This window comes from Anarrhichthys ocellatus, unplaced genomic scaffold, assembly GCF_004355925.1.
Source record: "Anarrhichthys ocellatus isolate YVR2014 unplaced genomic scaffold, GSC_Weel_1.0 scaffold4, whole genome shotgun sequence".
Taxonomy (NCBI): Eukaryota; Metazoa; Chordata; class Actinopteri; order Perciformes; family Anarhichadidae; genus Anarrhichthys; species Anarrhichthys ocellatus.
In genome coordinates this window covers 11,432,443-11,452,925 of record NW_022280034.1, presented here as the reverse complement: position 1 = coordinate 11,452,925, position 20,483 = coordinate 11,432,443, and the positions used below count along the sequence as shown (strand labels likewise).

The window sequence follows — 20,483 nt, the reverse complement described above, 5'->3', positions numbered from 1 at the left end:
ACACACACACACACACACACACACACACACACACACACACACACACATACACTCAGAGAAAGAATGTAAATATTGCAAAGTACATAAGTACATGCACGGTTTCCTAAAATCTTGAACATTATCGTAATTGAGTTGATTTTATAACTGGAGACATTGCATTTACTCACATCCATGTATCTATCGTACTCCTCTTTTCCATCGTTTTCTTCATGCTCCCAGTCCCTCCAGTTATCAAAGTCTACAGAAATCCAGCTGGGCTGCAAAGAGAAGGAGAAACAACACATTTTTAATTTCTATCCTTATTATACTTTTAGTTCAAGTGTCATTTAACATTTTAAATATCAGTAGTCAAACCCATGTTTCATTGTGCCACAGGAGTTTTTCAACAGAGGGGTCGGCACCTGACGTGGTATCACTTGATTTGCAAATAGTGTGGTGAGAAATATAATAAATAGTTTCTGAAATATTTCCCCATTTCTATAGAATCCACGCTCTTAAAAGTTACACACAAAATTCACAAGAAAACTTCAAACATTTCTTAAGGATGTAAGAATGTTAAGACTTAAATGTGGGTGACCAATTTAAGCACACACACACAGACACACACACACACACACACACACACACACACACACACACACACACACACACACACACACACACACACACACACACACACACACACACTTACCTTAGCCAGATCCTTCTGGAGATGAGGCCATGCATAGTCAGGCTTCCCCTTCCTTAGCAAGAGATTGATGGTGCGGTCATAGACTCTTTCTCTGGAGTCCTGTTAAAGTGTTATCAGGAAAAATCAACACATTTATATTAAACATCAAACTGACTGTATATCTCAGCATACAACGTATAGAATCAGTTTTATTCCATTGGCCTCATTGCGCCAAAAAAGCGGATGCTTACATTGATTAGAACTTTGTCGTAGAAGTGCAGCTCATTGTAGATCACGTCATCGGTGTCATTTTTGCAGCTGTTTGTGAAGACAGGACAGAGTTGTCAAGAGAACAATTTAGTTTAAATATATACAATTTACAACACTTTATTGTAAAGACAACTGGCCACATGATTTTCAACAAACGCTGTTTTACAAAGTATGTTTCTTAAGACAGAATGCAAGAAAGACATTTCACGAACAGAGAAACAAAAGGGAACACATGTATGAACTCACCATAAAATCATTTTATCTGGCTGGATATCAACCTGGACATCTTTCGGTCTCTGAACCATGAAGTTGATGGTTACATATTTCTTTCTGTCAAACCACAGCGCACGTGCTGGCTGGCTGTTAAGACACAGAGAAACTGTTATGAATCAAATATATGATCATACATTAGGATTAGCCAAATAAAGCAAAGTCATAAGTCCTCAAAAAGAGACAGCACTTACCTCTCCTCTGGTCTGTCAATTTTTGGCTTGTTCATTGTAATTATTGCACAGTACTACGACAGAAACTACTTTCCTATTCCTTTAACTTCCAGAAAGTAAAAAGCATGTGGCTTGTTTGTTCGGGCTGTGTGCTCTAATGCAGTGAACAGGGCCTGGAGGCTATATATAGAGCAGTTGGTATCAGCTGCTGGGACACTTGTCTGCCACAGCCCCTTCCCCTGCCCTTTATAGCCTGTCAGTGGAACTCTCAGGAAAACAAATGCATTTTCTGGGTTCTCCAATACTTCAGCCACCCCCGACCCTGGGTGCTAAGAGGGTGAAGGTGGGGGCAGGGAGACACTAAACAGAGCAGGGTGACATTAAATGGGACATTTGAAAATGTAGAAACAGCATTTGGAAGTCAGTAAACACCTGATGTAAATTGTACTCCTAGTATTTGTGTTGGTCTATTCAGATGTTATGTTAATCTTTTATGGTTGTTATTTAAATACATTCAGCGATCAGAAAACGAAGTCATCACTGTAGAGGAGGCTGAACTACATTCAACATTCAGGTGGCCCTCCTCTGACTACTGGTGGCACTGGCAGCTTGTGGTACCTACTGACACCGACATATAAGCAGAGGAAGAGTGAAGATATTTTCAGACTTGTATTTTTGGATTGGACATTTTATGGGTTTTTATTTTAAAACGTTTTCATGTACTTTGAAATGATAATAACACGGATGATTTATTTTCATTATGTTAGCCGATTGTTGTAAATGACTATAAAAGTAATTATTTGGAAAGAGTGTATTATGTTCCCTTTTGTTTCAAAACCAGCAAAATCATACTTAAATAAAATGAATGAGAAACAAAAAAAGTACAACGTGGTTACTCTAAGGATACAGAGAACGGGGGGCTCAGATGACTCAACTAAAATCATAAAACTGATTTACGGCAGCTGACCTGTTGCAACAACAATGTGGCTCCGCCCGCTCAGCTCGGCAGCTTTGACCCAAGCTGTCTTTGTGTTTTTAAGTCTGTATACTTGTGAATCATGTATGGAATTGTATCTGGTATAATTTAACCCTCCTGTCGTTTTTGTTTCTCCCCCTTACTTTAGTGTTCCCGGTCAAATTTGACCGGTCTGTTTTAACTGCTCTACATTAACGCAAAAAACATTAATCATCACCAAATTTTATTTAACACCTTTTTTAAGCTGTAAAAAATGTCTCAGACTAGTGGTTTACAACTGCTGTGAATATACAAAGAATAGACACTGAAAATGCATCGCTAAAATAAATGAAACTGTTGTAAGGACATTGTTGACAGGAATATAGGCCTCCCGGACTCCGCATTCCACAGACTTTTTCTAGCCTCATTGTTTGACCGTTATACTCCTACTAGAATCAACAGAGCCATGTAGGCTTGGCAGTCTACCTGGTCCAACGCTCTCCACGTGTCCACAAACACACGCCTCCCCTCCAGGTTTGTCATGTCCAGTATAATACCCTCAATGGACTCTGGTAAAAAGAGTTGGAAGCTGGACTTGATGTCATTCACACGAGATGTTGCATATCGTGTTGGCCCTGGCGTCATCCTTATTATGTTTTCAACTCTCTCTCTGCCTCCTCTGTCCTGGGAGGATGAATACCAGAGCATGTTGTTCCTCTGGTGCCACTTCCTCGCCATCTGTTGACTGGTCAGTCTCATAATAGTCCGGATCGAAATCAAGATCATTGTTGTCTTCAATTTCTGAGACATCTTCCTCTATCTCCGGTTCAATCTCCTCTTCATCTGATTCAAAAATTAGGTCCAGAGCCTCTCTGACAGAAAATCGCCTCATCAGTGGCCTACTCATTGTGCTCACAGAGTAAAATGAGAGCAAGGCACAAATAAAGGTTTATATAGGGGGCAAGTGAGAAGATATGAAACATTGTTTTGTCTGGAAGGTGTGGTTCACGTGGGGGGGATGGACACATAAGCGTGGTATAGAGATGGGTTCCCATAACAAACACCTGATTTTTTTGTTTGAAGTTTGAAATGTGTACAACTTTATATATGGGGCTGTGAACAGGTGTGTGTGTGTATGGGAGGGAGGTTGTGGTATGGGGCTATTTTCCATCTGATGAATGGACATAATCTAGTGTTTTCCCATTCATTTCCTATGGCGGTCACCGGGAACACCATGGGTGTTACAAAGTTGACTAAACCACTAAAAATTCAATGAAAGTGATGATCAGCAATATGATATGTTTAAATGCCTAGTGTGGAGGATATCATGAGGCCTTGAGGCAATCAGATGTAAAACACAATATTTATGATTTATGAGTGTGAGAGACTGTGAGGGCTTGAGATGGTGTGAATAGGAATGGGACAGCACTTTGCTGCAACATATCACGTTACCATGAAAACGACAAAAAATATGATGTACAATTGTGGGTATTTATTTTATACTTTGTACTCCCTGATTTGAAAGTATTCCTGGCTCTTTCCTCACAAGATGAGAGGTGATTTCATATAATCTATTTACTCGTTTTTGTCAAAACAGCTGCAATGACAAAATCAAATATTTGATGAATAAATAAATAAATATCTTCTGATTTCATGTTTATTTTTTGTTCCATCTTTAACCCTTAATGTTTCTGAGTACATTTATTATGTACACACGTGAGCTGTCCTCTTTGTTTACATCTCCATGAGTCCACTGGTTACTCCGTGTTTAACATCACATTGCAACGATTTGTGGGTAATTCCCTTAGGCTAAATCAGCATACCATGCTGACTTACGGAAAGGGTTCATAAAGGGCTCAAAATGTCTGCAAGAGAGCCTCAAACACTTGACGATTTGACAGTGGGACATCCCTAAACCCTCACGGACTTCACGTGAGCGCGCCTCAAAGTCCGTGAGTCCGTAAGGGGGGACATTGGAATTTGCCCAGAGGCTGCCACTTTCTTTTTGGTGGAACTACTGACGTCACAACGAGCGATCGGCAGAAGCCTACCCAGATAGCAAACTGACTCCACCCCGATCCGCACCGGAGTACTCATTTACGCTCTCGCATTTTGACAGTGATTTGCCTTCATAGTAGTCTCTTAGTTTTAGGGTCTTCGTGACAGCATGTCGGGCTTTAAACGTCCCTTCAATCCTCTGGAGCTTCTGTCTTTGCTCTTCCGTCTGCTGACTTTATCTGAAATAATACTTGGATATGAACACGGTAAGAAAGTGAAGTTATCATTATTAGAGTAGAGGGAGCGCTGCAGCCTCAGTCCATAATCTATAATATTTATTTTTTTACAGTTTAACCATCATAGTGTGTAGTAAAGTTGTACTGCTGCTGTTCATTTTCAAGTAACAAGTCCCCGAATATCAATGAAAAGTTACGGTGAACAGATATAAAGCAGTAGTTCACGTGAACGGATCCGTTGTCAAATGAAATGCAACATGCCGGATACTTTAATGCCGATATTTAACTCTAATATAAAACGATATAAAATCACATGTGTGTTGGAATTATATTTAACTACCATCCCTACGATGCATTCAGGACTACAGGACATTTGTGTACCATATCGCGGAACCAATATCTTGTTGCGAGCGACTCATGGTTGTCTTCATTAAACCAAACTATTAATTATGTATTATGATCTATAAATCTATTGGTCGTCTACAAAATGATATAAAGTATTGAAAAGTATCCATCAGTTTCTTGGAGCCAAAGGTTAACATCTGACAATTGTATGTTCAACTAACCATCCAATCCAAGACTAAAACCCTCAAATGTATTTAATTCAATGATTAAAAAAACAGCAATTATCATAAAGCTGCTTCGAATCGGTGAATGTAAGTCTTCTTCAAATTATCAAATTAGTTGCAGAAAATGTAAGTACTCAAGTAAGTTCAAGTAAACAAAATGGTGAGCTAATTATATATAGTACTCAAGTAAATATACTTCGTTATTTCTACCATTGCTATAAATCTGTAGTGAATTGGTGTTAATGCCCAAATCAACAGCCATTTGCAGCTTTTAGCTCGTTTTAAATAGTCCTATTGATTCAGTCCCAGCGGCTCTCATTTATACAGGAGGAGCATGAACGCAGCATAAATCCAAATATGGAACCTATTTCCGACACGTGAAGCTGCCAGGTTGCATCAGCTGGTTGTTTACATCAGTGGAATTGATGCCCCACCGTTCTTTCATAATTTGTCGTAGCATGGATTGTCTGTAATTGACATGTCGTTTGATGGAGTAAAGTTCAACATTTTGATCTACGTTTCATGGATTGTCAAACTTATACCACGTGGAAAATATATGCACTTGGAAATAACGCCGTATAGTTGTCAATAAGTGAAAAATACGTTGTGGTATGAAATGATAGAGATCCTTGAGAATATTCAAATGTCCTAAAACCAAAGTCAAGTGGTTCTTCACTTGCTTGCTGTCACTTCAGCCGACTCCGCCTATCTCCTCTATTGACGGATAAAACCGAGGCTTGCCCACCTCCAATAAAGAACTGTTATGAAACTTGACACCCCACTTCTTTCAACTTGCCCCTAACCCTTATGCACGTGGTTTAGTTTATTTCCAATGTGCATCCTGATTATAAAATGTTCTTCTTCTCCTAGAGATCTTAATAAGCACAGTCTTTATACACATGGTGATATGATATCTATTAGTGACATTTATTTTACCTATATTCACCTATAGTATCTCCCTTTAACCTGACTTTCTCTATTTAAACCTATAGTGATTCAAATACGCTTTGTCTTTCAGGCATCATCAGAAAGGTCAATGACGGGAGTGATGTAATCTTACCTTGTTCCCTGGACACCGAGCAGGACATCTCAGCAGCTGTCTTTGACTGGCAGAAAGTACCTCCGAAGGATACACTTCCGAAAGAGGTTTTCTTTTATGATGCAGGTGATCAATACAACAACGGCAAATATGGTCAGAGTGAGGCGTTCAAAGGACGAGTCTCACATTTTGAAGATCAACTGAAACACGGCACCGCCTCCATAATCATCAGAAATACCAAGAAGGAGGACAGTGGAACCTACACCTGTCATTTTCCACTTCTTAAGCCACCTCAAACTTTCTACATTGAGCTTGTTGTTGGTGAGTACTTTCATAGAAGTCTATGAGGAAATGACTCTACTTCTCACTTGATTTATTACCTCAGTAAACATTGTAAACATGAGTGTATGGTCTCAATCTCTAATTTCAAGTCTTCTTCAACACAGCATGATGTTCATTTAGTACATTATGGTCCATTTATGCTTTGTGCTTTATTTGTCCATTTGTGCTTTATGGTCAAATAGACCATAAAGCAGGGTATGCTTTAGGGCGGGACTACACGGTCTCTACCAGAGAAGTATACGGCGTCTCTACGTCACTCCTCCTCAGTCCAGATATGGTCACTTCCTGTTCACTGGTTGCAAAAAGTACAAGATGGTGACGGCCAAATTGCTGAATTGGAGAACTTGAAAAAATCCAGTAGTTTGAAGGAGATGTTTTCACATGAATATAAAATAGATATTAGAGATCAATTATGAGCTGTTTAACTTCCTAACACTAGCTCTAAGAACATTATTATACATCATTAAAACTAATAATGAAAAGATGTTTTTGAATTTTGTGTTTTTATGCAAATCACCACCATAGAAGACTTAAAGTAAAAGGATAAATAAGAATATTTGATGGTTTACTGACTTCAGAGCGGTTGAATAGTCTGGAGTCTTGTAGACCAAAGCTAAAAAGGTGGTACGTGTCCTATTTGTCTTTCAGAGTTGTCCTTTAAGGACCGGTCAGGAGAAATCTCAGGTGAGCGATGATGTCACTAAGGATCATGTGTGAAGTGTGTGCTGTAGACCTCAGTCTCATTCAGATCTTCTCATACAGTACCTCCATGTTCTCTATTGTTTGATTGGTCACATTTCAAGCATCTATTCTTCCAAAAATCTGGTCATTAATCACCACTGACACCATTTATGAATCATAATTACAGAGGAACATGCACAGAATACCCAGAACCCCCGGAGATTGATATAAATACATAACTTTTAAACAGTGATCTATCTTAAAAGACAGATGAGGTGAGATTTTGATGTCACTGATTTCTACGTCTACAATGTTTAAAGGACGTAGAGTTCAAGGGAAGTAATAATACAAGCTTTGAGTAATAATAGTAATAGGGTCGCACACACTGCTCAGTGACGTCATCAATCACAATGATTTTCTCCTGATCTGTCTTTTAAGGTCAGCTTTGATGCAGCGATCCTCTTGTCATTGTGCAACAAGGAAGTAAACAGCTCTGGTCATGTGACCATGTAGACTAAACATGTGGCTCTGCACATATTTCATTTACACCTTTTATTATTTCAATATTTGCTGGAAATGCATTGATACAATGTTCAGTAAAATTTTTAGAGCCTTTTAACTGCAAACCTTTTTTACGGTCTCTATTGTGACCGATGGATTAAATAGGTTCATACTGTGTTCACAGGTGCAGCTCCAAAGCCATTCGTCACAATACTTCATGCCACAGACGTCTGGTCACTGTTACAGTGTGAGGTTCGAGGTGCTTCTCCAAAGCTTGAAGTAGAATGGCAGGACAGTGATGGAAACAAACTTCCTGCTGAGGAACCACAGGTCACAGAGAGAGGAGGCAGCTACGACATCACGCTGAACATCACTGCGACCAAGACGGACCGCTATCGCTGTGTAGTCGAGCAGGAAGACATCAAGCGCAGGATTACTTCTGAGACCTTTGGGCTCATCTGTGGTGAGATTTCATTGTTGTTGTTCATGTCTTATTAGATTCAAAGGTGTTTAACTGTTGCTTTGTGTAGTATGTGTGCAGTTACATTCTCTTTTTGTGATGTGTTTCAGAGAAAGCGTTTGATAACTCATTGACCAAAGTGATCATCGGATTGTTGGTTTTAGGAATTGTCATTCTAGCTCTGCTTGTATTTTGGATGTGGATCACACGCAGCAAGAGCAGTAAGTTTATATAAAATATTTCTATCGGCGTGTCCAATGGTAATGTTTCAGGTCATATATTTTTGAACATGATTAATTTAGCTTTTATCTAAAGAGACTTACAATAAGTGAATTCATCCACAACACACAATACAACCTAAACATTGCACGAATGCAGGTACATCAGATAGAGAAGCTTTTTTATTTCATAGTTTATTAATGGCCATGGTTCAGTATGAACAGATGTAGCGTTTCTGCTGTTCTACAATTAGACTAAAGGATTAGTTAACACAGCAGTCAAGCAGAGAAGTTTGAAACATAAATATACTAACGTATAAAAGTAAGTTCCCCGAGAAGTCAGCCGCACAAGTGTTCACCGGTTTAAGATGAATGTTTGGTGTAGAAACAAATGACTTCATGATAAACTGTTCAATCAATGTCCACTAGTAACTGTTTGAAAGCAGACTTTTAAAAGATACAAAAATTAAAATATTTTCGTGTGGACCACGAAATTTATACTATTAAAGTTAACCGTATGTAACATATACAATCATTTCTGTGCTGCAGGTCGTCGTCAGCAGGGAAATGGTTCGGATGACCTAGAAAACGGTTCGGTTGATAGCTCTACTCCTGTTGGAATGGTCAGTGTGTGTCTACTTCTACTTTTATCTTTGTGAGAACCAATTCAAAACAGTTTGGCAAAGAAGGGGTTGCGTGCGCAACGATCACGTGATTAATGGAAAATGTATAATGAGCTCCCTCCCTCACATGAAACCATCCCGACATGAGATATGAATCCCCTCTCACATACAGTAGCTCTCTCTCACAGTCCAACAGCTAACTAGCTAGCCCCTAACCACATCCATCCATTATCTGTAACCGCTCCGCCTATTCAGAGTCGTGGGGTCAGCTGGAGCCGATCCCGGCTTACATTGTGTGAAGGCAGCGTTCACCTGGACAGTGGGAACATCCCAACTCTCTTATTTGTCATTTCCTCGCTCCTTGATCCTCGATTGAACCAGAAGTTGTTTTGCGCCGCCATATTGACGGCCGTTCCAAAACTCTTATTTCTGCTCTGAGGAGTGAGGAGAGATCTCTGAGGAGCCATGAGCGAGGATGGACGAGAGCCGCCTTCACGACACGCCTAGAGACGAAACACTTTTTACATCATTTCATCGTCATTTCCATTCACACATGGAGCTGATCATTCCTGAGTGTCTGTTTGATGAGTTATATCATTTAAATTTCTTCTGAAACGTTGAGCCTTGTAAATTAATTCCAGTGTTCAAAAGAAACCATAATCATATTCTGGGTTATTTAATAATGATGGTTGTGTGTAATTATACTGAATATATGTATACATCTTATGGTAGATCTTTGTGAAACTTGTTAAGGTCAGCTGTTTGTTAGACTGACAGAATAAACATATTGATATTTAAGTTTCACAAAGGTCATATTTATTCTGCGCTGTTCTATATTATTTGGATCGCTGTAACTCAATGTGATTGTTGCTTTTTTTTAAACTTTTTTTCTACATACCTTGCTATGACTTTTTTGCGTATTACTTTCAGGCGATGTTCAACGTACTATACTGTACTATGACTTTTTTTTACATTGTATAATGTGTTTTTTATGACTTCCTTTTAGCATTCTTTACTATGACTACTTTACTATGATTTTCACTCATAAAGCCCTCCACAATCAGGCCCTCTCCTACCTCACCGACCTGCTCCACCACCACAGTCCATCCCGTCGGCTCCGCTCCTCTGATGCTAACCGCCTCTCTCTCTCTCTCCCACTCAGGACCAAGCACCGGACATGGGGCGACAGAGCCTTCTCCATATCTGCCCCCTCACTCCGGAACTCTCTCCCCAAACACATCCGTGACTGCACAGACCTCGCCATATTCAAATCACAAATCAAAACCCACCTTTACAGAACTGCTTTTAATGTGGGACGAATGTGTGTTCTATGTTTTTAGTGTTTAGCTTTTTAGCGATGGTTTTAATGTTTGTAAAGTGTCTTTGAGAATTTTGAAAAGCGCTATATCCATGCGTTTATCTTCAGTAGACTCGACTACTGTAACGGTGTATTTACAGTTCTCTGTAAAAAGTCAATCAGAACGCTGCAGCTTGAGTCCTCACTAAGACCAAGAAAGTGGATCACATCACTCCAGTTTTGAGGATTTGCACTGGCTTCCTGTCCAACAAAGAATTGACTTTAAAATCCTGCTGTTGGTTTATAAAGCACTGAATGGTTTAGGGCCAAAATACATCTCTGATATGCTGCTACCTTATGAACCATCCCGACCCCTTTGGTCGTCTGGGACCGGTCTACTTTCTAGAGTCAGAACTAAACATGGAGAAGCAGCGTTCAGTTTTTCTGCTCCACATATCTGGAACAAAGTCCCAGAAAGCTGCAGGTCTGCTGAGACCCTCAGCTCCTTTAAATCAAGATTGAAGACTTTTCTGTTTGCTGCTGCCTTTAATTGAACCACATTCAAGGATATTAATCAATTTTTGTATTTCTGCATTTTACTTCTGTATTTTATTTCTTACACCTGCTTTTTAGTGTTTTAATGACCGTTTTTAATGTTTCAATGAATGTTCTTAATTGTTTTTAAATCTCCTATTCTTTTGTCTTATGTTTTGATGCGACTGTCCCTTTCACCTTGTTTGATTCCCAAGACCAAACTGTTGAGTCCCTACGCTTCCTGGGCTCAATTATCACAGAAGACCTCACAAGCAGGGGATGTACCTACTGCGATAGCTGAAGAAGTTAGACCTCTCAAAGACTGCAGTATATCATTCTGCAGAGAATGCAATTGGTTGCAATCCTCCATCCGTCCAGGACCAGTATGCCTCCAGGACTCTGTGACCTTCTCGACTGTGAACTTTTTGCACATTCCATGTACAAAACCTTTTAAACATTGAAATACCTGCACAGCTGTTACGGTCTTCCTTTATGAAAGATATATTTTTTCAGTATTGTTGTCAATCTAGTTTATTTTATTCATGTTTCGTCACTGTTGGTTCTTACTTGTCTTTTATTGTCACTACTGCATTAATTGTCATGTGCAAAACAACATTTTCCTTGTATATGAAAACCTACTTGGCAATAAACCGGTTTCTCATTTCTGGTCTAGTTTGTCATGCAAATGTCACAAAAATTACAGCATAGTGTGTCATGGAAAAAGTCGGAGTATGTCAGAAAAAGTCATGGTATAGTATGTCGGAAAAAGTAATACAAAAACATACTGAAGTATGAAGTATAAAGTCAAAGTATAGTATGTCATAGTCTAATATGTCAGGAAAAGTAATATATCATTGTATAGTCTGTTGAAAAAACGAATTAAAAAAGTATTCAGTATGTTGTAAAATGTTATAGTATCATATGCCATAAAAAAATCCTAAAAATTCATAGCCAAGTATGTTGAAAAAGTTCATAACAAGTCATCGTGAAGTGTGTTGTGTAAAGTATGTCGTAAAAGTCTTCGTAAAGTACATCGTAAAAAATTCAAAGCAAGGTGTCTCGAAAAAAGTAATTGTCATAAAGTAATAAAGTAATAAAGTCATAGTATATGTCATAAGAACTCAAAAAAGTCATACTATAGCATGTCGTAAAAAGTCATTGAATTGTTTGTCGAACAAAGTCATAGTTTGTCATAAAGTCAAAGAATATTTTGTCGTAAAAAGTCATAGCATCGTATATCGAAAAAAAGTCAGTGTAGTACTCTGAAAAAAGTCATAGTATTGTATGTCGAAAAAAGTTGTGGTATAGCATGTCCACAAAAGTCATTAAAAAGTCAGTATAGTATGTTGTAAAAAGTCAAATTATGCTAAGTGGAAAAAGTCATTAGAAAGTCATAGTATAGCATGTCGTAGCTTCTAGTCGCCCCCTGCTGGTGTGGAGGCGCACACTCCATAGATTTGTCACCGGAAATGCAGTTCTCTACCCTGTCTGTGAGGGGAATGTGGCGCGAGAGACCCGGGGCAACGCTGTGTACATATAAACTTCCTCCTGAAAAAAATCAATAAATAGTTTTTTTCCGTCTTTTTTTTCTTCGGTTTCGGGCATTCTGCAATTCCTTATTTCAAACCCACAGGAAGTACCGCGTATCCAGCTGAACATGCCTCGTAGACGACAGGTAAGAACAGATGTAGCTCGCACAAGAGGGTAGCATTAGCTAACTTAACGTTAGCTTCACGCTCCACCATATTCCATTCAATTATTACACAATTGAACATGCTAAAACATGGGGTTTGTTGTATAGGTTCAGTCCACCATGCATCATTTAAACAGTCCATTAGTTGCTCTACTGTATCAGTTGTCATAATTTGTTTTTGTCAACATTTTAGTTCACGTTAAGTAAGATAATTTACGTTGCACCTTGGTGTGCGGTCAAGAGCAGCTATTCTAAATGTAAAACTTTACCACGGCTTTTATTGAAACAAAACGGTGCCTTTCTAGGTTATGTATATGCCGAACTTACCAGGAGACTACCATAACTAGCATTATGTCAATAATATCTAGATATTCACAGAAAGGAAAGCACTAACAAGCACTGTATCTTAAGATGCGATTTTTGTTAATGCTGTCTGGTTCCACTGTCTATTAGCCGTGTGAGGAAACGGGGGCGCTAACATGACACTCGAAGCTAACAATATTACGTTGCTGAAATGCTAACTAGGACAGATACTCTATCGTGTTGACACTACTATGGATAGCAACGTTCACATTATTTGACCAGATGCGCGCTACAAAGTACCAACATGCTAACTGTGGTGATCGTTAGCCGCCAACGTTAATCACAGCTGTTCAACCTGCTAACAGTGAGCCATCAGCTGTGTGTGGCCTTTCTCTCAAATACTGACTACAGAGTACGCTAGATAATAACAGCGGGTAAACCTGTTACAAGCACTTGGTTCATAAGCATCGCGTAGTCCCAGGTTTTGGGATGCTGGTTTTATTAATACAAAATCAACAATTCCTAGTAAGCTAACCTCATTGATTGTGACCCCTATTGTCTACTCTGTCACTGACACTTGGGGGGCCACCAGCTTCTACATTTTAGCACCATGATAACAGATTTTGTATAGGATGCCTCTCATTTAAACCCCCTCCTGACAGAGACACATGGTCGGGAGCGGTTCAGATGGAACTGAAGACTCGGACTCCTCTGCTGAAAGAGAACAGACCAATAGTTCAGAAAGCGATGGGAACATGCACAAGAGGCAGCGCCTCACCAGAGCCTCCACTCGCCTTAGCCAAAGCTCTCAGGGTTGGCCAACATCCTATAATGACAAAAATATAGTTTTTACAGTGTACTTCCTCTCAGCTGTTGAATGAACATGGTGGTTTGACTCCTTTTTTTTGCTTTAGATACTCCGGACTTGAAGCGAGCCGCTGACCATGACGAATCTCCACCGTTGACGCCAACGGGAAATGCCCCGTCTTCTGAATCTGAGCTGGACATCTCCAGCCCCAACGCCTCCCATGACGAGAGCCTGGCCAAAGATCAAGCCAGCAGAGACTCGGACAAGGACCTCTCCCATCGACCCAAGCGCCGCCGCTGTCACGAGACCTATAACTTCAACATGAAATGCCCGACGCCAGGATGCAACTCACTCGGTAAAACATAGGTTAATCAATGGAGTCCCTGATTATTGATTTAAATGAATTTGATGTGTATTCAGTGACATCAGGTACTATCATAATATCATTGTATTAATATCAATTACCTCCTTTTGTCAATTTGCAAAGGTCATCTCACGGGAAAACATGAACGTCATTTTGCTGTCTCAGGCTGCCCTCTGTACCACAATCTGTCTGCTGATGAATGCAAGGTGAGACGATGGTGTTATAAGTGTCTTCATTTGCTTGTCTACTGTCATTAGCTATGACGAGGATAGCCAACACTTATTATCTCATTGTCTTGATATTATATGATGGTATTAGTAGAACCTTTGTAGATTTGTCGTGTGTGGTTACTTCACAAATCTGTCCTTATTCATTTTCTGTTATTTATTTTTCCTTCCTTAAATTGAACTGTTATGGCCCTTATGTTTACAGTTTAGACTAACAAAACAAGAAGACCGGTATCATACAATAAGTGAATAAGGCGTAGCGACATATGAACAAATATTTGACAGTTTGAGCTGCATCTTACTCTTCATTACAGGTGAAAGCCGTCAGCCGTGAGAAACCAGAGGAGGAGGTGAAGGAAGAAAACAACTCGCGCCATGCAACTCGCCACCAGGTACTCCCTTCATGCAATGATTCATTGACATCACATTTATTCTGTTTACTGTCGACAAGGAAGCATATGAAGGTTATGTAGGATCCACCGCCAAAAATGTAGTTATTGTGCAGGTTTGATATTATCATGAAATTGTATTTCTATCATGATTTTCAGACGCCAACATCGAAACAGAGCAGATACAAAGAGCAGGTGTCTGAGATGAGGAAGGGGCGAAACTCTGGCCTTCAGAAGGAGCAGAAAGAAAAGCACATGGTACATTGCTGGCACTCCCAACTTGCCATATTCCCTATTACAACCGCCACTCCGTTTAGTGTATTGGATGGTATATCATCAGATGTCCATACCTCTGTCCGTCTGGTCCACAGGAGCATCGGCAGACACACAGCAACACCAGAGAGCCTCTGCTGGAGAACATCACCAGTGAATACGACCTGGAGCTCTTCAGAAAAGCCCAGGCCCGCGCATCTGAAGATCTGGTAATGGCTGCTTTATACCTCAGTCAGTGTCCGGATGGTGTTATGTCATAAAACTGTTTTTAATATTGTTATTATATTATGTTGAAATGTATCTTTTCAATGCTAAATCACTTTGCCTTCCTGGATATATCCTTCAAATACATATTGTCGACTCTTATGTCTGCTTCTTTCTGAAATTGCTTTTTTCTTTTCCCATAAATGAGATAATATTTATTTCGGAGCGTGCAGTTAGTGGCGCAGGCTCCGTGGTAGCTCTGACAGTTTAATAGAGAAGCAGTGAGGGGTGGGTGCAGAATAGCCTTATCATACAGGTTGATGCTAAGACCAGCAGTAACACGGTGTATGTCCCTCCCGCAGGAGAAGCTGCGCATCCAGGGTCAGATCACCGAGGGCAGCAACATGATCAAGACCATCCTGTTCGGCCGCTACGAGCTGGACACCTGGTACCACTCGCCGTATCCTGAGGAGTACGCACGCCTGGGTCGCCTCTACGTCTGCGAGTTCTGCCTCAAGTACATGAAGAGCCAGACTATTCTCAGACGACACATGGTGAGAGTCCACGACTGAACTCATCGTGTCCTTGATACACCAGCAATGTTATGCCGATTACAGATTTTTCAATAGGATTTTTGATTTTTCTGTTAAAATAGATTCCCCAGATATTTGGATATAGAATTATATTACATATCATGCCTATTAACACTGCATTATGGCCTTTTATTTATCTGTTTATTCTCCCTGAGATCTGAGGAAATAACGCCGATGTGTGTTATATTACGTGTCTTTTCAGGCCAAGTGTGTGTGGAAGCATCCTCCTGGAGACGAGGTGTACAGAAAGGGGGGTATATCTGTGTTTGAAGTTGATGGCAAAAAGAATAAGGTAGGGAGACTCTGACTTAAACATCTTTACCCCTTCTGGTTTTGTCGATATCTGGAAGTCGTTTACACATAAATCTGTGCAGCAAGCGTCACAGACAGTGCCCTCTTACTAATGAGTGTCATTTTATCCCATTAGATCTACTGCCAGAACCTGTGTTTACTTGCCAAGCTCTTCTTGGACCACAAAACGCTGTACTACGACGTTGAGCCGTTTCTCTTCTACGTCATGACCGAGGCCGACAACACCGGCTGCCATTTAGTGGGATACTTTTCCAAGGTGAATGGGGGAAAAAAACCGAATTGAGATTTCTGCTGTGTATACAGTATATAAGAAAATATATATTGCGTGAACTATATTTTTGCATACAGAAGTGACTGGAATCTTTTTTTTAATCACTTCCAGGAGAAGAATTCCTTCCTCAACTACAATGTATCCTGCATCCTGACGATGCCGCAGTACATGAGGCAGGGCTTTGGCAAGATGCTCATTGACTTCAGTATGTATATATTCACTGATGTACAGATTCACTCTCATTCTGCTCTCATTTGTTGACTGTCCTAACAGAAGGGTAAATGTCAATTGAGTTATTTCTATTTTCAAGAAGGTAAAATATGTTAACACTGAAATACTAAAACCCCAGAGCAAGATTTTTATTCTTTCTTATATGATCTGTTTTAATTTGGGATGAAATCAGCATTATTATAACATTTCACGGCAGACCATACTAAAACATGTTTTTTTTTTAATGTATAGAGTTGTGTTTTTAACTGCTCCTGCTTTGTTTAGGCTACCTGCTGTCCAAAGTCGAGGAGAGGGTGGGCTCACCCGAGAGGCCCCTGTCTGACCTGGGCCTCATCAGTTACCGTAGCTACTGGAAGGAGGTGTTACTCAGATACATGTGCAATTTCCAGGGCAAAGAGATCTCCATCAAAGGTGAGTCAGGACTCCAGCAGGTTGGCCCTCTGGCCTCGCTCTACCACCATTAAGATGAAATGCAAAACGTGTTTGTAACACGCAATCTTAAAAAGTTTATCAACACATTAACAGATTGTCCTGAACGCACACACACATGCATATACAAAACGTGTTTACTGGTGCAATATCTGTTGGTGCGCAGAGATCAGCCAGGAGACTGCTGTCAATCCGGTGGACATAGTGAGCACCCTGCAGTCCCTTCAGATGCTGAAGTATTGGAAGGGAAAGCACTTGGTGTTGAAGCGACAGGTAAGATGTCTGTCCGTTGGCCTGTTTAGTTCTTTTTACTGTTTAAGTCTATCATATTTTATTATTTTCTAAATTAATTGATCATGCTGACAAACTCGCATAATGTTAAACATTGGACCTTATTAAGATAATGCTGTAATAATTATCACGTACATGTTTTTATACTGGTGTATTTTTTTCCCGTTGAAAGATGACAGTAATGCAGCTTCACTTCAATGTAATCACCGTGTTTGACCGCCCATTTCTTCCTCTCTTCTCCCTCGTAGGACCTGATAGATGAGTGGAAAGCGAAGGAGATCAAGCGAGGCCATAGCAACAAAACCATCGACCCGAGCTCACTGAAATGGACCCCTCCCAAAGGGACATGAGCACCAAGATCCTCAGGCTACTGAATAAACTCAACTCCAGCCTCCCCAGCCACAAGTAGCCTCGACCTACAAACTGTCAACAAAGACCAGTGTTCTTTTCTTTTTTTTACTTTTATATTTTACTTTCATTTAGATTTTAAGCTCCATACGTTCCAAATCCGATGATTCTTGACTTAAATATTGTCAAACAATTTACAGTAGAGAATCTCTTTGTCCTGTTTGTTTTTAAAACCTGCCTTCATCCAATAAGCTTTGAATGTTAAACGATACATGGTCCAGTGTGGTGGATAACATGAATGTTTGCTTTGCTCACGCAACGAGAAAAAAGAAGACATACCTGCATTTAGCAGCATTCACGTGCTGTTATCTTTTTATTTCATTCAAGACGTGCATTTTTCAGATGGTAGTTTTTGTTTAAGCTAAATACAATAATTGTTAGCATGAATTGAAACTGTAAGCGGAGTGTGTGTGTTTTCAGGAGTATGATGTATGGTAACGTTTTCTTTGGTTGGTGTAAAATTGTATAGATCATAATGATGTGAACTTCTTTCCTTTTTTTTCTAGCTCCATCAATACAGGACCCATTCCTCTGATGACCCTGCCAAATGATGGGGAAATAAATGATAGATATTTTTAATTTGCTGAGAATATAAAAAAAAAATAAAGACAAAACCACTGTAAGAATGCACATAGAAATAAAACAACCTCAGGTTTTTATACTGATACAATCATACCTTGCTTGTGTGGTTTCTCCGAAACATCGATGGCAGTGGTTGTTGCAGATGGAATTTCTCTGGTTAAAGATTCTGTAAAAAAAAAAAACATTTTAACTTAACCTTTCAATGGGCCTGTCTTTGCCTTGTACTTAGCTGTTAAATGTGTATTAGCAATTTGGTATTTTTGATATCAATAAAGCTGCTTTGATATTTTGAAATGAGTTAGATATGTCTGGTATTTGTGCTTCCCACCTCTGAAAACACTTCTGCCCATCAGACCCACAAACATCTCTCCTTTGTTTCCTATAAATGTGACAGAGATGCACACATTCACAAAGTGAAAGTTTAGAATGACGTGGCCATAAAATACATTATTTAGATTTAATGTTTTTTTTTTTAAAGGTATCAACAGTCAGTGATTGGCCAGTAATTTATTTTTTTATAGACGGTTGAGAAGATTACGTTCTACTACAGTGTGAAAGCAACATCAAGCTACTTACGTCTATTGACTTTAAAAGGCTTCTTTAGACCTGTGAGAGATACAAATGAACCCAAGTTACACATGTATTTATAGTCGTGTACCAGTCCTTTCCTATTCATTACCTCAGACATATTCAATATAATGAAAAACATTTTAGATATGTTTATGATGCAGAGTTAGGCCACCTGAGCGTTTCCCCATGAGTCCATAGAAGCGAAGGGCTTTAGATCTTTTCATCAAACTGGCCATCGGATGGGTCAGACTTGCCTCCATTGACTCATCCTGCCAGAAAAAAACACACTTTTGATTTCTTATTGTTGTAAAAATCAAGAAAATACATATTTTGCTTTATATTCTTTCCTACATTGTCATCTAAATATTTCTGATAAGAACTTTTAATCACGGATGCTCACCTGCCAGTCTTGAGGTAACCCTGTCTCCTCTTCCAGTGCCTGATAGGTTTGCACCAAAGCACAGAAAGTCACAACAACAAGCTGGATCTTCCAGTTATCCATTTCTTAGTCAGGAGGATGCGCTTCTGTTCCGTATCTCTTCAGTCAGGTTGTTTCTTTTTGTCTGAAGAAGCTGAATCCAGGGTGCATTTATACCTTTACTCCCCATGCTGCTAGACCCCTCCCCCTACAAACACCATTATGCCCTTGCTTCCATTGCATTTGGAAACTTCCAGATTTGTTGTATTACATTAGGTCACTTTTCATCTGAAGTATTAAGTATTTTGCAGCCATTACACATTCAACACCTAATGAATCAAAGAATATCTTTGAATTGAATATACTGTATTTCTTCTCTCGTAGTTGGAACGAATGTTATCCAACGATTTACGAGCGGTGTTAAATTCTTAGAAAAAACCCTAACATGTTCAATAATATTAAAGCTTAAATATTTACATTTGAGATGGTCACCTTTCATTTCCATTTTTATTAGACATCTGGATTGCCATTGGTCTAAAAATATCCTTGTGATGTGCACATGCTTCTTTGATATCACAGAGGAGGAGGAGGAGGGCAGGACATGCAGGCGCGTCGGCTCTTTGGCCGATGCTTTGCAAATATTACCATCCGCTTTGAAGGGAGTGCTTTATTAGTTGGCCAACTGACTTGGCAGCTGGTTTGGTATTTATGAGGCAGGATAACACAGACGTGACCTCTGACCTTTTGATTTATAAAAACTTAAGACTAAAATGCCAAAGGCTCTACACAACACTGATGGTCAGAGGTTAATTAAGCGGATCAAGAAAAAAGTGCTAATTATTTATGAACACCAGCAAATAGACAGTTGACATTTTGAGTGCAATGTGGTATATATGAAATGTGTTGCACGCCATAACCTGAAACATACTGAAATATATCAATATAATTATAACTTTTTGATCATGGTATATACGAGCAGAGTCATTTATTTTGCCATCTCCTGAGACAATGACACTGTTCTCAAATCTTTTCATGATCTTTACTTACGTAGCCATTTCAATTCTCTATTCTAATGAAAGGTGAGCTTTTTTTTTTCTATCACTGGCTATAGAAATTTCTGGAGAGGCAATTACTTGACAATCTGTGTGCTGTAAGGACTACCCACTTGAAACAAAGCTGACACATACATCAAATGCTTTGATCCACGCACAGGTGCTTCTAAAAGCAAGAAAAGCCCGGGACAATTAGGCCTGAAAGGCAATTACACCTGAACAGCCCCTC

General features: G+C 39.6%; 3 protein-coding genes across 3 annotated transcripts in view; 2 read left to right on the top strand and 1 right to left on the bottom strand.

The window, feature by feature from the left end:
- Positions 1–1,523, bottom strand: part of ptges3l (prostaglandin E synthase 3 like) — a 2,265-nt gene extending 742 nt beyond the window's left edge. The window contains exons 1-5 of the mRNA XM_031843273.1: positions 1,405–1,523; positions 1,187–1,300; positions 922–988; positions 692–790; positions 168–257 (exon numbers count right to left, since the gene is read on the bottom strand). Of these exons, the coding sequence (XP_031699133.1) occupies positions 168–257; positions 692–790; positions 922–988; positions 1,187–1,300; positions 1,405–1,439 (405 nt within the window). The 5' untranslated portion in view covers positions 1,440–1,523. The remainder of the gene's footprint in view (positions 1–167; positions 258–691; positions 791–921; positions 989–1,186; positions 1,301–1,404) is intronic.
- A 2,939-nt stretch (positions 1,524–4,462) lies between these two features.
- LOC116381112 (butyrophilin subfamily 2 member A1-like) lies at positions 4,463–10,251 on the top strand. Its single transcript, XM_031842953.1, has 7 exons — positions 4,463–4,602; positions 6,160–6,501; positions 7,171–7,206; positions 7,889–8,167; positions 8,275–8,385; positions 8,932–9,005; positions 10,168–10,251. Exons 1-7 carry the CDS (start codon positions 4,506–4,508, stop codon positions 10,249–10,251), a joined length of 1,023 nt encoding a protein of 340 aa, XP_031698813.1. The 5' UTR covers positions 4,463–4,505.
- A 2,085-nt stretch (positions 10,252–12,336) lies between these two features.
- On the top strand, positions 12,337–18,508 carry kat7b (K(lysine) acetyltransferase 7b). Its single transcript, XM_031842189.1, has 14 exons — positions 12,337–12,511; positions 13,495–13,645; positions 13,747–13,995; positions 14,128–14,210; positions 14,546–14,623; positions 14,780–14,878; positions 14,992–15,102; positions 15,460–15,651; positions 15,893–15,982; positions 16,118–16,258; positions 16,385–16,478; positions 16,769–16,915; positions 17,100–17,206; positions 17,473–18,508. Exons 1-14 carry the CDS (start codon positions 12,494–12,496, stop codon positions 17,572–17,574), a joined length of 1,662 nt encoding a protein of 553 aa, XP_031698049.1. The 5' UTR covers positions 12,337–12,493; the 3' UTR covers positions 17,575–18,508.
- The last annotated feature ends 1,975 nt before the right edge of the window (positions 18,509–20,483 follow it).